Source organism: Polychytrium aggregatum (assembly GCF_025602895.1).
Source record: "Polychytrium aggregatum strain JEL109 chromosome Unknown BJ171scaffold_7, whole genome shotgun sequence".
Taxonomy (NCBI): Eukaryota; Fungi; Chytridiomycota; class Chytridiomycetes; order Polychytriales; genus Polychytrium; species Polychytrium aggregatum.
In genome coordinates this window covers 898,964-914,256 of record NW_026516209.1, presented here as the reverse complement: position 1 = coordinate 914,256, position 15,293 = coordinate 898,964, and the positions used below count along the sequence as shown (strand labels likewise).

Genomic DNA, 15,293 nt, shown 5'->3' with positions numbered 1-15,293 from the left:
CAAACTGTCCAAGTGTGAGTTCTTCAAGAATCAAGTCCCGTTCCTGGGACACGTTGTCTCAGGAAGAGGAATCGAAGTCGACCCCGCCAAGGTCAAGTCTGTGGTCGAGTGGCCGCCGCTCGCATGCGTCTCTGACGTGCAGTCGTTTCTCGGTCTCGTCAACTACTACCGCCGATTCATCCCCGATCTGGCGCGCACTGCCGGTCCACTCACAGACCTACTCCGCAAAGAGTGCCCCTTCGTGTGGGACCACCCACAACGCCAAGCGTTCGAGACCCTCAAGCACGCCTTGACGAACGCTCCTGTCCTCGCTGTGTTCGACCCGAACACGGATGTCTCCGTGCACACCGACGCCTCCGACTTTGCGGTGGGAGCTGTTTTGATGCAGGAGGGAAGGCCCGTTGCCTTCGAGTCGCGCAAACTGTCCCAACACGAGATCAACTATCCCGTGCACGAGAAGGAGCAGCTTGCGATCATCTACGCGCTGCAGAAGTTCCGAGTGTACCTCCACGGTACCGCCAAGCCCTTCAAGATTGTGACGGACCACCAGTCACTGCGTTACCTCGACACCAAGAAGAACCTGAGCCGACGCCAAGCGCGATGGATGGAGTTCCTCGCCGAGTACAACTACGAGGTTGTATACCAGAAAGGCAAACTCAATGTGGTGCCTGACGCACTGTCCCGACGCCCCGACTACCAATTGGCGTCACTGTACGAGTCGACTGTCAGTGTCGACAACACGATGCTGGATGTTGTCCGAGACAACATCGCCAACGACAAACAGTTCGGAGAACTGTTCCGAAAGGTGTCTAAGCTCCCCAAGGACGACGAATCATCCGAGTACACAGTGCGTGATGGCCTGCTCCTCCTGAAGAAGGACAGCCGTGTCTGTGTGCCGGACATTCCGTCGTTGAAGACCAAGTTGCTCCAAGAGGTCCACGACTCGCCCCTCGCTGGACACTTTGGAGTCGAGAAGACATACGACCGACTGGCCAAAGTCGCATACTGGCCTGGAATGAAGCGCACCGTCGAGAAGTACATCGAGTCCTGCCATACCTGCAAGATGGTCAAGTCACGCACGACCCGAGAGCAAGGATTGCTGCAACCCCTGCCTGTTCCCGACCGCCCCTGGACCAGCATGTCCATGGATCTCATCACGCATCTACCGACGACCAAGTTGGACCACGATGCAATCGCTGTCTTTGTCGACAGGTTCAGCAAGATGGCACACTTTGTGCCGTGCCAGACGACATGCTCCGCGCCTGACCTTGCACTGCTGTTCTTCAAGCATGTGTTCAAGCACCACGGCCTCCCAAAGTCCATCGTCAGTGATCGAGACCCCCGATTCACCTCCTTGTTTTGGACAAGTCTGTTCGACCATCTCGGCACCAAGCTGAACATGTCAACCTCGCACCACCAACAAACGGATGGACAGTCCGAGCGGACGATCCGCACCCTCGAGCAATACCTGAGGACATACGCCTCGACCAGCCAAGACGACTGGGACATACAGCTGAGTCATGCAGAGTTTGCATACAACACCGCCAAGTCGAGCACAACTGGCTTGAGCCCCTTTGAGGCGCTCTACGGATTCCAGCCTGATGTTCCCACCTCCTTGACACTGACCGAGTCCACGGCTGGATTGCCTCCCAAACCAAGTGCCTTTGTCAAAGATCATCAAGTCCGACACAAGATGATCGCCGACGCGCTCACGGATGCGCAACAAGTGATGGCGAAGTACTACGACCGCCGACACCAGGATGTCTCCTTTGAAGTTGGAGACCTTGTCTACCTGGACGCCGACAACATCAAGGTCCCCGAAGCCCAGTCAAAGAAGTTGTTGCCCAAGTACCGAGGACCGTTCAAGATAGCGGCCCGACCCAGTCCCCTCAACTACCTGTTGGACTTGCCACCTGGAAGCAAGCTCCATCCTGTCTTCCATGTGTCCAAGCTGCGTCGCCACACGACCCGCAGTCCAGCACAGTTCCCCGACGCCGACGAAGGTGTCCCGGACGACGCACCACTGGAAGACGACCTCGGACAATACTATACTCAAGAATATGAAGTCGAAAGGATCGTGAGGCACAAGAAAGTGGCTGATGGGTCACTTCGGTTTTATGTCAAGTGGGTTGGTTACCCACACTCGGGCAACACATGGCAAACACTGGAGGACTTGTCCCATGCACCCGAGGAGCTGAGTAAATACGGTAAACACCTCGAGGAGCCCCAAATAAAGAGCACACGCAGGGCTCCTCGCAGGAAGCCTTCTTAAGTGTGGGAGTGTAGGAGATGGTATCTCCGACGCTGTGCTGCGCGTACTGCGCGTACTGCGCGGCGCAGTGGGTCGTGACCTGTGCTGCGCTTTGCGTTTTCACGCACCGCAGGCAGGCCACCGCAGGGTATACCTGCGGGTTGCCCCCGTTCCCCCCGTTTGTCTGGAGTTCGGTTTTATCGTGAATAAACGTAAGTGCTCCCCGAGCTCACCCGTCCGCTAGAGTAGCCTAGCACCGCCCTGTTCTGCCCCGTCCTGTCTTGTCTTGTACCCCCTCCCTCCCCGTCTTGCCCCAACGTCCCAGTAGTGGACGTTACAGGCAGTGAGGGGAGTCAAAGCGTATATCCCGCGTAGCCCAGCTGATATTAGGCTCGTGGGTTTTCAGCCAGGGGTATCCCAGGATGAGTTCGTGATACGGGGATTGAATCAACTTGAAGCTGATCACCTCACGGTGACCATTGATGGTCATTGCGAGCGGCTCGGTCTCATCTGTGATGTGGCCTGAAGCGAGGAGCTTCCCATCCACGGCGTAACCTTGGATTGGATGCTCGAGGCGACGAAGGGGAAGTCGGTGTTTGGCAGCTACGTCAATGTCTATACAATTCAATTGTGACCCGGAGTCGATGAAAGCAACCATTTGGAAGCTAGTGCTCCCATAGCAACACAAGGCTTGGGTTTCGAGGCTGAGTGGTGCCCCGTTATTGGTAAGACTACTAATGTGTCCGCTTGAGAGACACGGAGGGTCAGGAGGTTCTAGGTGAGGTGGGTCCGACGGTACTCCTGTAGCAACCGTCGGACTCAGCGAAAACCCTGCTTCTCGGGGCAGTTCTTGGCATAGTGCCCCTTTGCAGAGCAATACATACAGAGGGCCAAGCTTACGGCGCCTGTCGCGCTCTTCTTGCGTAAGCTTAACTTGGCTGGCATGACCCGATGGTTCTTGTCCTCGGAGGGCATCCACCTCCATCGGTGTTATCTGAGACGCATGGTGTGAGGTGGGGGCGGCCCTGTGAAGCTGTCTGGGTTCGGGGTGCGAGGGGCGACGTTCGGTGCGTTGCTCCCCTTCGGCGTTCAAAGAGTCGGGCATCAATGCTGATAATATGGTTTACCCATTCCTCGAACTCGTCGGGCTCCCTGGACTTGGCCAACTCGTCCTTAACTTCTGAGTTGAGTCCACGACGGAGGGCGTGACGCAGGGCGGCCTCGTTCCAGTTGGTGTCTACGGCGAGGCGGCGAAACTCCGCAATATATGCTGCAGCGGAGCGTCCCCTTTGGACGAGGGCATCGATCGCCCTCTCCGCGGATTTGGTACGGTCCGGGTCTCCGAAGGAGGCGTTGAATCTCCTAATGAACTCTTCAAAGTTCTCGAGGACAGTTGGGTCGTTTCTCTCCAGGATCGGAGCAAACCATGCGGCGGCAGTCTCCCTGTGATGACCAGCATCACAAACGGACCAATGAGATTGTCCCGCATGCTCTCGCCCTCCGCACCAATCATGAGTCCCCACGTGTTTGTTTGCCCCCATGCATGAGCACGCGCCGTTGCCACCCGCGTCTACTGGTTTCCTGCCTCCCCCACCGCTCGGCACATGTCCCCGGGCTGTGCCAAGCCTCTCTCGCTTGCACACCAGCCACTCTCGCACCCCCTTCTCGCTTCTCTGTGATGCTCCACCCTTCTCGCCCACTTTTGCCCCTCGACCTTCTCCCGGTCTATAAATAGCCCTGCATGTCTGAGCCTATGTTGAACACCAGTTCGAACAAAACTTGTTCTTTGGTGTTCGGGGCTAAAAGCTAATAAAGCTCATACCAAGCACTTGGTCTTCGTCCTTGCGCTTGTTCACTCCTTACAGTACCTCACCTTCCAGAACAGGATTGTGGTCCCAGAGTCGTGCCGAGTTCCGGCGCTCAAGTCGTGCCATGACCCAGTCGCTGTGGGTCATCCAGGCATCCGACGGACTCTGGCTCTGGTATCGCGACAGTTTTGGTGGCAAACCTATCGGAAAGATGTCAAAGAGTACGTCTCGACGTGCGACACCTGTGCACGCTCGAAAGCTCCGCGACACAAGCCGTTTGGGTTCCTGTTGCCACTCCAGACAGCCGATCGACCCTGGGGGACACTGACCATGGACTTTATCACTGATCTGCCAAAGTCCAAGGGTCACACCTGCATCTTTGTGGTGGTATGCAGCCTCACAAAGATGGCACACTTTATGTCCTGGCGTTCACTGCCGTCGGCGGAGGAGACTGCGTCACTGTTCCTCGACAATGTCTTTCGTCTCCATGGCCTCCCCGACACAGTGGTTTTCAGACCGAGGAAGTCAGTTCACCTCTCGGTTCTGGAAGGCACTCTGCACGCAGCTCGGGATCCAAACCAGTCTGTCCACGGCCTTCCATCCCCAGACCGATGGACAGACTGAGAGGGTCAACCAGGTCATCAACCAATACCTGCGCTGTTACACGTCGTATCAGCAAGATGACTGGGCCGAGCTGCTGCCGTTGGCCGAGTTCTCTTACAATAACCTCGAGAACTCGTCAACACATGCCTCGCCATTCTTGGCAACCTATGGGTTCCACCCAAGGTTCGAAGTCCCCGTTGTCGCTGGCGGCCCTGATGTTCCCCTCTGCCACGGAGAGGGTTGAACATCTCCAGCGGAACCTGGCACTGTTGAAGGAGAATCTTGAGAAGGCAAAGTCTGACTACAAGCACTTCTCAGATCTCCGGAGGTCCCAGGCTCCGACTTGCGTCCGGGCGATCAAGTCTGGGTGCTGACTCGTAACATCAGCACCACTCGCCCAAGCAAGAAGCTGGATTACCAGAGGATTGGACCATTCACCATCCTCGAGGCCGTCGGGACATTGGCTTTCCGCCTGGACTTGCCAAAGGACATAAAGGTGCACCCGGTGTTCCATGTGTCTCTTCTTGAGCCCTACAAGAAGAACTCGCTTCCGGGTCGGGTGCAAGCGCCGCCCCCTGCGGTGGTCATCGATGGGAACTTGGAGTGGGAGGTCGAAGAGATCTTAGACTCCAAGTTCGTGCGCGGAAAGCTGCACTATCTCATCGATTGGAAAGGCTACCCGGTCACCGATCGAAGTTGGGAGCCCGCCGACATTGTCTTTGCCCCAACGGTGGCCGCGGAGTACCACCGACGCTACCCAGACAAGCCTGGCCCCAGGAGAACTCAAGATGGAACACGCCGTAGTTTAAGGAGGAGATAGTGTGATGACCAGCATCACAACGGACCAATGAGATTGTCCCGCATGCTCTCGCCCTCCGCACCAATCATGAGTCCCCACGTGTTTGTTTGCCCCCATGCATGAGCACGCGCCGTTGCCACCCGCGTCTACTGGTTTCCTGCCTCCCCCACCGCTCGGCACATGTCCCCGGGCTGTGCCAAGCCTCTCTCGCTTGCACACCAGCCACTCTCGCACCCCCTTCTCGCTTCTCTGTGATGCTCCACCCTTCTCGCCCACTTTTGCCCCTCGACCTTCTCCCGGTCTATAAATAGCCCTGCATGTCTGAGCCTATGTTGAACACCAGTTCGAACAAAACTTGTTCTTTGGTGTTCGGGGCTAAAAGCTAATAAAGCTCATACCAAGCACTTGGTCTTCGTCCTTGCGCTTGTTCACTCCTTACACTCCCTAAGGAAGCTGGCGGCATACATGACCTGAATTCGGTCGGTATTGTATCGTTGGGCTTGCATGGAAAACACAAGTCGGAGTTGATTGACGAAGCTTCTAGATTCCGAACGGCGGCCCGAAAAGAAGGCGGGGTCAGCGACTCTAGGTTCTCGGTCGTTGTGGACGGCATGCGCCTGGAACTGGGCAAGGTTATTGGCTGCAGCTTGGGCCTGTTGCAGAGCGGCCATGTGGGCCTGCAGCTGGGTGAATTGATCGCGAAGGTGGTTGTATGCCGCGAGGACTTGATTCATGTTGTCGGCGTTTCCATCGGGGTGGCCTTCGGGGTTCATGATGAGAGGAGGCAGACAAACTGTAACGGGGATGGGAACTGGGCTGGGACTGGACCTGGGCTGGGACTGAACTGGGATCGGGCTGGGACTGGTTTTACTGGCGTTGTCTGCCTGGAGTTTATTTGTTAAGCTCAAGGGCATCCTATTTATCGACCCTCCTCTCGCGGTCCGCAGGCGGTGAGCTGGTGCCTGCGGTCGGCGGGCGTGGCTGCGGAAGGTGCGGATGCCTGCGGACGAGGCTGCGGAGCGGAGTTGGCAGAGTCATCGGCGGCCTTGCTGCGCTCTGTCACAGGTGCGCCAGTACGACTCGATCGACAAGATCGTGGCCACGGCCTGGAAGTTCCACCAGTCGCATCCCCAGGGATATGCCCATAAGCACGAATAAGCGATCCCGCCCTGCCGCTCCTCTATCCCCCCCGCCGCCCCCCAGTATTACGGATGCAACCCAGCTTCCTTGCAGCCATACACACAATCTTACTTCCAGTAATATAGCGCAAAGTCCAACAAAAACCGAAACATGCGGCTTTCGAAGTCGAGGGGGCCACACCTCGTCTCCTTTGGAAGTTGAAATCGCATTCTTGTGCGATCAATGATGGATGCATCGATGATGATGATGCATTGACGATGGTGAAAGTGTCGAGTGATTGATTTCCCTCCCTCCACCACCACCTCTCCCATATCCATCACATCATCGCACCCCCCTTGTCGCATGCACAGCCATTGCTTCCGCTTGGGCTGCGGTGACATGGTCGTGGCCAGCATCAATTGTTCGGGCCATCTTTCTTTTTTTCATAGATTTGTATTTCGTGCATTTAGGGGTCATACATTATCGATTAGACGGCCCCAGCCAGGCAAGGGAGAGAGAAAGGAATAGGGGGGGGGAGGAGGGGCGTTGTTAAAGGAGCGATTGGGCGCAGTCTTCTCGTCGACAGACGAGATGGGACAGGAGTCGCCCAGTCGGGGTGGATCGGATGGGAAACCTTCCCCTTCTCCAGCTCCGCCAGGGAAAGGGAAGGGGGGGGGAAGATATCAGGACATAGACATCTAGTTAGTCTTGGTCTTCTTGCCCTTCTTGGTAGTGGTCTTGCCCTTCTTGGTGGTGGTCTTGGTCTTCTTGGTGGTGGTCTTGGTGGTCTTGGTCTTGGTGCTCTTGGTGGTGGGAGGAGGAGGAGGAACAACGGTGCTGGTCTTGACGACAGTGGTGGTGGTCTTGCTGCTGGCAGCGGTGGAGGTGGCCGGAGGAGGAGGGGGAGGGACAGGGCCAGGGTTGGAGGTCAGGGCGGTGAGGAGGGTGTCGTTGGCGTCATCACCATCGATGGGCCAGACCTGGAACGAACGAACGAACGAAGAGATAGTACATGGTGAGCATACCAGTGTCGGTCTCAAATAAGGAGCCGACTCTTGGCCAGAGACTGGCGTCGGATGCGGGAAGGGAGAACGAGGGAAGAGATGCGTTCTCTCCTGCAAGTAGAAGTGATCGCGCGGCGTATTGCCATCGACATTGACATCGACATTGACATTGACATCGGCATCGACATCAAGCATTGGACATACCATGAAGCCGCCGAGGTTCTTGGATTGGGCGTAGCGGACCTTGGCCGAGATGGCCTGGGGGTCGTCGAAGGAGACAAAGAGCGACTCGGAGGCGCTATAAGCATAGCTGGCCTGGGCCTTGTCGTCCCAGTAGGTGGTCAGGGTCTTGTCGGTGATGATCTGGTGGTAGTTGTAGGCGTCGGCGTTGGTGGGGGGAGAGCCGGCCTGGAAGAGACCGTGCGAGCCACCGTCCTTGACCTGGGACCAGGCGTGGCCGTAGAAGGGAATGCCAATGACGACCTTGCTGGAGGGGCAGCCCTGGAGCCACTGAGTGACGGCAACGTCGACCGAGGTCTCGGGAGCGGTGGGGTTGGGAGTATCGTCGTAGATACCGGCCTGGTGGTTCGTGGTGGATTCCCACTCGCCGTGGATGTCGTAGGTCATGATGTTGACATAGTCGACCGAGTTGCAGACGGCCTTGGTGTCGATCTTGTTGATCTTGTCGAGACCGGCGGGGGCGGCGATCGAGATGAGGTAGTTCTCGCCGTGGGGGTTCTTGCCGGCACCGGTGAAGGCATGCACGGACCTTGGCCATCAGGTTGGAGTACTTTGCAGTGTCGTTGGTGCGCTGAGGGTAAGCGCACTTGGTGACGGAGCAGTCGTAGGTGTTCTCCGAGTTGCCGGTGCCCGAGGGGGCATTGGGGCTGACGGGCTCGCCGCCGTGCTCCCACCCGGGGTACTCCCAGTCAAAGTCAACACCGTCAAAGCCAAAGAACTGGACAAACTTGACGATGCTGGTGACGAGCTTGTCGATGTACTTGTCCTCGGTGGCGGCCGAGAACAGGTTCGAGTCGTACCAGCCGCCGACCGAGATGAGGTAGCGGAGGTTGGGGGCCGACTTCTTGACCTTGCTCATGAGATAGGCATAGTTGCCGCAGAGGACCGGGGTGCTGCCGCTCTTCTGGATGTTGGAGTCCAGGACGGCCTCGCACGGGGGAGTGCGGGGCGAGCCGGGGGCCGACGAGGGGTTGAAGCAGGTGGTGTCGGGGCAGGCACCAGAGGCACCGATGTAGGGGACCATGGCGACCTTGGAGGCGGTCTTCTTGCCGGCGGGGGTGCAGAGCTGGTTCTGGGGAACGGGGATACACTCGCTGGGGCAGCTGGTGCCAACGCAGTCAAGCTGCATGGAGTGGATGTGGTGCAAAGACCGATAAAGTCAATCAGAGTATCGGCATCGAGCGAACGAGACCCAATCCACCACCACCAGGCGAGGGAGAGACACATGCAATCGGTGCAACGTACATAGTCGGCGTTGGAGTCGGTGAAGCCGATGTAGTACTGGTCAGTGGGAGGGTGGTAGTGGATGGTGGCGAAGGCGTAGTTGATGTGGGTGTACTTGGAGACGATGGTCGGGGTGAACTGTTGGATGCCGGCAGAGTGTTAGAGCGCTGGGAGAGCATCGACACAGGCGGCAGTTGCAGACGGCAGTTGCAGATGGCAGTTGCAGATGGCAGGTGCAGACAGATCCCATACATCGAAGGGCTTGTTGCCAGGCGAGTCGTAGTAGTACCACGACTCATGGTAGCCGATCACTCGGTTGCTGACGCCGGCGCTGGAGGCGCTGGCCGAGACGGAGGACGAGGCGAGGAGGAGACCAGCTCCGGCGAGAAGGGTTCTGGAAACCAGCATGGCGAATGGACAGAGGGACGGGCGGATGGATACGGACAGGAGCAGGACCCAGGAGCGACGACCACAAGCCCTGGGCGAGGGGGCTGCAGCCGCTTTATACACAGCCATACACGGCCGACAGCCCCAGCCCAGACAAGGCAGGCGACACCACGCTCACTCACAGCGATCCATGCCCAGACACCGGACGGCCGCTCTTCTCGCTGTTCCTCCGTCGCCTTGACACAGAAAGGAAAGGTCCAGGCCGCCATCAAGGGCGAAAAAGAAAGGCCGCCAGCGTGACCGGCGCGACAGGGCGATGCTGGGGCGCACAGGCCCAGCCGCAAGCGGCGCGGGACTGTGGGAAAGGGCGTCCGTGCACCTTCCCTTCCTTCCTCTGGAGTAAGGCAGTGGAGGACAAGCAGCACAGAAAGTGACAACGGGTGTTGCTTGCTGGACAAGGCGGCCTGGGCGGCGGGAGGCCCAGCGAAAGCGGGGATGGAGGGGTGGTGGTGGTGGTGGCGGTCTGCTGCCTGGTCGTGTGGGATAGTGTGAGCGACACACGGCCGATCTTTCTTCCCCCCACGCCCAGCATCGGAAAAGAAAGGGCGGCTGCTGCATCAGCCAGGTTCGGGCGGCACGAGCGACTTGCAAAACCTTGGGCCACGAGACAGCAAAGATCGCGGCAGGACGACAAGGCAGACCAGATGGCGACAGGGACACGCAGCAAAGCCCGGCTGCAGCAGGGATGCAGGACGGATGCAAGAGGCCGTGAGCAGCATCGCATCATGGGGGAAGGGGCAACTCGGCGGCAAGAGCAAGAGGCAGACGACTGGCACGAGGGCTGTCCCCATGGGGCGCCGAGGCTCGATATCCAGGGGATGTCAGGCCTGATCAGCCGGGCAGCGCAAATTTGCCACTGTCGACAAGAACGACCAGCCCGGCGGCGATGTGCTCGTGGTCATGCGTTTGTACATCCGCGGGCATGCAGACGGACATGTGTATTCCGGATGCGGTGCGAGCAGGCGACGACCTCGACCAAGGTTGCTTCCGCCCTGCTCGCTTTGGTCGTCGAGGCAAAGTCTGAGAGGAATTTACTGTCAAAACGGATATTGGTCGTTGGTGAATGCTATCACTCGAAACATCGCCCGCTGGCCATGACCATTCTGTGTTTTGAATCAAGGACACCACCCAGCCACGGCGATTCAAGCGACTCGATCTCCAGGTGTGCTCACAGTGCTGAGAAGCCAAGCGACTCGACAAGGCCGAGTATCTTGATATCGAGAAACCATGGAGCTGTCCAGAGGGTCGAGTGAATGCACCACATTAGGAGATTGCCAACCAGGACGAGAACAATCGCATGGCTTGCTCGCTAGAGCCTACGGATCAGCAGTCCTGTGTCGCTGGTGCCAGAAAGTAACTGCCCCGTTTCTTTCTGGATTGACTGTATTGATGCTGGCCTGCAGCAAATCTCCATGCATGGTAAAGACACCTCTGCCTACTCTTGCGTGTAGAGCGAGGAGCACGAGTCTTCCAGATACCCCGCGAGGCCGGTCGTCTCCGAGTCCCGCCAGTTGGAATGCGAGTCTGTCGCGCTCGATGGCAGGATCATCCACTGCGAAATCGGCCTGGAGCGATATCGCACCGACGACAGCGACGGGGCCGGATCCTGCGGCCCAAGCAGAGCGGCCCGTGTGCCCCGACTGCATGAGCCCAGGCTTGGAGTCGAAGTGGGCCGTGGCATCGCTTGCATCAGACGCCTCTTTTGCTGAGACAAGAGAGACGATACCGACCGCGAGACCGGTCGGCGGTATGTGTCAACTGCCGGCGGATAGAAAGGCGACAGCCGATGCTCGGCAAGAGCATGTTCCCACGGGGTAAGGATCTGACACGGCGGGCGGGTCCGGCTGTCAGAACAAGCGGCAAGCCCAGCAACCGTCGATAGTGGTGTCGGTGACTTGGATGTGTCTCTTGCCAGTTCTTGGTCGATGGGTAACTGACTGCTGCGGTGGCGGCTTGAGTTGCGGCGACCGCACCAGAGGATGATGGCAAGTACAAGGGCAGCAGCAATCAGTAGTGACAGAACCGCAACGACAACGATCAAGTGCGAGTCATCGAGACCCTGGTCCATGTTCGAGTGGTCGACATCGGGCGGTGCGACTGCAGATGGCGACGCCGATACAAAAGCAGAGACCGTCACAGATGTGCCTGGGTGCTGTAATGGATTTGGGTTCGCTGGCTGGGTTCCTGCTGGTTTGGCGCTGGATCTGGAGAGGGTTCCTGGCGGCCTTGAATCGACTCCGATGGCCTGCACCGCAAGCAGCAGCCGCGCGGAGGCATTGGCGGCATCCTGCACAAGCACTTCAACGTTGCTCCATCCAGTCTTCCTGGGCACGCCCGAGAAGAACAGACTGCTGACCCGGATCCAGCTGTCGGCGGGCGATATCCGCACAGTGTAGACGAGGGCATTGCCAAAGACAACGTTCCGCGGGAAAGTGTAGTTCCACTGCCGGCCCACAATGGCCATGGGAGGCGGGCTGTATCCACAGTCCTGGATGTATATGCCGGTGCGCTGGAGCCTGGTCAGGGTGGGAATCGAAGGTGGGCACGAGTGGCCGAGACACAGAGTCACTTGGGTCGCAAACAGGCCGGCCGAGCCCATCGGGGCGAGCAGGAAGAGCTGGGTCGGAACGGCGTCTGGCGAGGGCTGGCCTGGTAATCAGAGGTCGGAGAGGCGAATTGTGCCGTGAATACCAAGGGAGTTGCGGAAGCACATCCATCCAGGGGCACATCCATCAGGGGCACATCCATCCAGGGGCATGCCAATCGATGCCGTACCATGTATGCATCCCGTGCGGCGATCAAAGTCGATCCAGCCCGGCGGACGGACTGTGCCGTCAACTGCTGTCAGATTCCAGCTGCCGACATGTCCGAGCACATGAGGAATGTTTGGGCAAAACTCGAACCGCTGCCCCGGCTCTGCATACACGATGCCCGAGAATGAGAGTGCCGCGATCGCAGACATGGACCGGTTCACATGTGCCTTTTTTTTGCCTGCGAGATCGCCAAGATCAAGAACAGCCCAGCCTCGGTGGACCAGAGCCAGGGCAGGCCATGTCGAGGACTTTGGCGCCTCCACCCGCACTCCGACGATACGAGATACAGTGGCCATGATGCGCTGCACTTGATCGACTTGGTTGTCCGGCAGTGCTTCAGCCCGGCCATTGGCGCGCAAGCTCCTCCAAACAGCGAGGGAAGACGAGGAAGCTCCTGGGCCCTGGATTCTGTGATTTTTGGCGGGCCGCGGCGATCGTGCGGGACATCGGTGGTAACGGCAGCTCTGCATCCAAAGGTCATGTACTATTCTCAACAGGCAATGCATGCGCAGGGGGGGGGCTCATGCACTCGCGGAATATACGGGCGGCAACAAGTGATATTGGCAGAGGAATCGACCACGTTCCTGCGGACTATGATGAGCAGCTGCACTTGACGCCCGCGGCCCAGTCCGGCACAGCGCCGCCCCATCGTTCCTGCTCCTGGATGCTGCCGTCTTCAAAAGGCCGCGATAGAACATTGAGGAGCTCGTTGACCTCAGCATAGTTGCCGACCTCGGCTGCTTCAATCACCGTTTGCGCCAGATGGTTCCGCAGAATGTATCGGGGGTTGATCGAGTCCATCTGCTTTCTCCGCTCGGCCTCGCGACTGGCTGTGACAAGCGGGCAGCTCTCGTCAGGACCGGAAATGTCCTCCAGCAGACGCTTGCGATAGATCTCTAGCCACGGCTGCAGCGCCGCCCCAAGGCTGGGCTTCGCCTGAGCAATGATCAGGCGCGGCTCTGTCGGCCCGGTGCGGGAGCAGGCTTCGGTAGGGTAGAGGGCATCTGTTGAGGCGATCGAGAACTGTGATAAGGACCGGAAGAAGAGCGTATAGTCCACCGCCTCTTTGGCGATGATCGTCAGGAGTGGGTAGATCACGTCTTGGAGATCGGTTTCCTTGTAAGTAGCAAGGCCAATCTTCTGCTCGTCAGGCACAGTTATAGATACAGAGCATGTGAGGATACCATCGTTAGTAGGAAGCACAGCACATACACTGACCGTCCCGCAAGCACCCTGATGCTCACAAAAGCATTCCTCGATGACGAGCGGACACAGGAAGAGTGACTCCACCCCACAAGCACTTTGACATTATTTGCATTTGCGCACCTTGGCCATCAGCCTGCCATATCGATCCGACAGAATCGACGAATACTGGTTCAGGGCTGGTCGGAGCTCGCCTGACGCCTTTTCACGGTCGCCGCCGCATTCTTGGATGATCAGAGGACTGATGGCTGTAGCAAACTTGACCATGTTTCTCAGCCCAACCTCAGGCTGCTCCGAGAAGGCGTACATCCCGGTGAAATCCGATTTGTTGCAAACGTAATCCGGATCGTATCCATCCAGGAACTGGAACGGTCTGGGTGGAGGTTGTCGGTCAGAGCCAGGGTCATTATGTAGTCCAACCGCGCGACACAACGAATCGCTGCACATACCCGTAATCAATCGTGAGACCCAGGATACTGAAGTTGTCGGTATTCATGACGCCTGTGAATGAATGCCAGCCAGTTCGGTGCATTAGATGTTGCAAGGGAGAGGCTGACGACAAATGGAGAGCCAGCTGCACGCAGCAGCAAATGGCAGCAGCTTGCGGGTACGATTGCCAACATACCATGGCAGAACCCTGTGTTGCCATTTACCACCGATAAGTAATGCCACAGCGCCATGCACGGCGCGAGCGCAACAAATATACAGTCAGAATAGCGATACTCGTATGGTCTGTATCAGTCGGCGAATCACAACAGCCACGAGCCCTGGGTTCAGAGTCTCCGAACAGCATGACTGCAATCCGCACTGATGCAACAGCTGCTATCGTTTGAACATAGGCTCAGATAGTACCGTATGCTTGCCAGTGAGCGATCATCTCGGCCGTTTTTGCGACTACCCGCTCGAGGAGCTGGGTGTATTTGCCCGTCTGTGGTCCATCCACACTTCCGTCCGGGGGCTGGATCTCGGGAAAGTGCATCGTAATCGCATAGTCGGCAAGCTTCTGCAGGTTCTCGGAGTCGCCCGTGGCGTAGAACAGCTCGAAGTTGCCGAGCCGGATCCAGCTCGGAGCCAGACGGCAAACGATGGCCCCGGACTCATCCTGCTCTCGCTGAACGATCCGGGACGACCCGATGAGGGCCAACGCTCGCGTCGTTGGGATGCCGAGATGGAACATAGCTTCAGAGCACAGGAACTCGCGGATGCTCGAGCGTAGAACGGCATAGCCGTCGGCGAACCGAGAATACGGCGTCATTCCGGCACCTGGACAGCAGCAAGGACAGCGGAGAGACTGACAAAGTTAGAAAGCCGAAAGGCTGTGTGATCTGTCTTGAACTACACCGTTGCTCGACTTGACTTGCCCGCAGTCGCTACCTTTCAGCTGCAGTTCCCATCGCCGGCCGCGGGTATTGACGACTTCGCCTGGTAGATTTCATTCACGGCATCAGTACGCACGGACAAGATCGTGGAGGACTCGGCTCTGAGGAAATGCAGGGCGTCCGATGTGCTGTTTGAGTCGGGATGCAGAGACTTACCGAGAGAGATGGCTCGGCCATCTCCGAGCTGACCTGCAAACGAACCAAACTGGTGGCCAGCATATGCATAAGCCCACGGATTCGACCCTGGGACCATCGAACAACAGCGACACACTTCATTAGTACGCGGCCGGCATCCGGGTATCGATACCTTCCCCTCTTGTCTGCCTATTCCCGAGGGCGAGCTGCCGCACCTTTGGCCTTCCGTATGCCTGCGACAAAGTCTACAAGCTTCTGTCGCTCCTCT

At 58.0% G+C, this 15,293-nt stretch overlaps 3 protein-coding genes across 3 annotated transcripts; all 3 read right to left on the bottom strand.

The window, feature by feature from the left end:
* Positions 1 to 7,278: 7,278 nt before the first annotated feature.
* BJ171DRAFT_596677 (glycosyl hydrolases family 18-domain-containing protein) lies at positions 7,279 to 9,537 on the bottom strand (the record flags this gene model as incomplete). The annotated part of the gene is made up of 5 exons (XM_053114695.1): positions 9,301 to 9,537; positions 9,070 to 9,186; positions 8,354 to 8,947; positions 7,789 to 8,322; positions 7,279 to 7,560 (listed from the first exon to the last, which is right to left on the bottom strand). Exons 1-5 carry the CDS (start codon positions 9,454 to 9,456, stop codon positions 7,279 to 7,281), a joined length of 1,683 nt encoding a protein of 560 aa, XP_052969763.1. The 5' UTR covers positions 9,457 to 9,537.
* A 1,393-nt stretch (positions 9,538 to 10,930) lies between these two features.
* On the bottom strand, positions 10,931 to 12,457 carry BJ171DRAFT_578788 (uncharacterized protein; the record flags this gene model as incomplete). The annotated part of the gene is made up of 4 exons (XM_053113917.1): positions 10,931 to 11,101; positions 11,222 to 11,317; positions 11,489 to 12,144; positions 12,271 to 12,457. 4 exons carry the CDS (start codon positions 12,455 to 12,457, stop codon positions 10,931 to 10,933), a joined length of 1,110 nt encoding a protein of 369 aa, XP_052969762.1.
* Positions 12,458 to 12,899: 442 nt separating this feature from the next.
* BJ171DRAFT_420851 (uncharacterized protein) lies at positions 12,900 to 15,143 on the bottom strand (the record flags this gene model as incomplete). Its single annotated transcript, XM_053107455.1, has 6 exons — positions 12,900 to 13,448; positions 13,635 to 13,884; positions 13,961 to 14,012; positions 14,364 to 14,774; positions 14,886 to 14,933; positions 15,047 to 15,143. 6 exons carry the CDS (start codon positions 15,141 to 15,143, stop codon positions 12,900 to 12,902), a joined length of 1,407 nt encoding a protein of 468 aa, XP_052969761.1.
* Between the last annotated feature and the right edge of the window lie 150 nt (positions 15,144 to 15,293).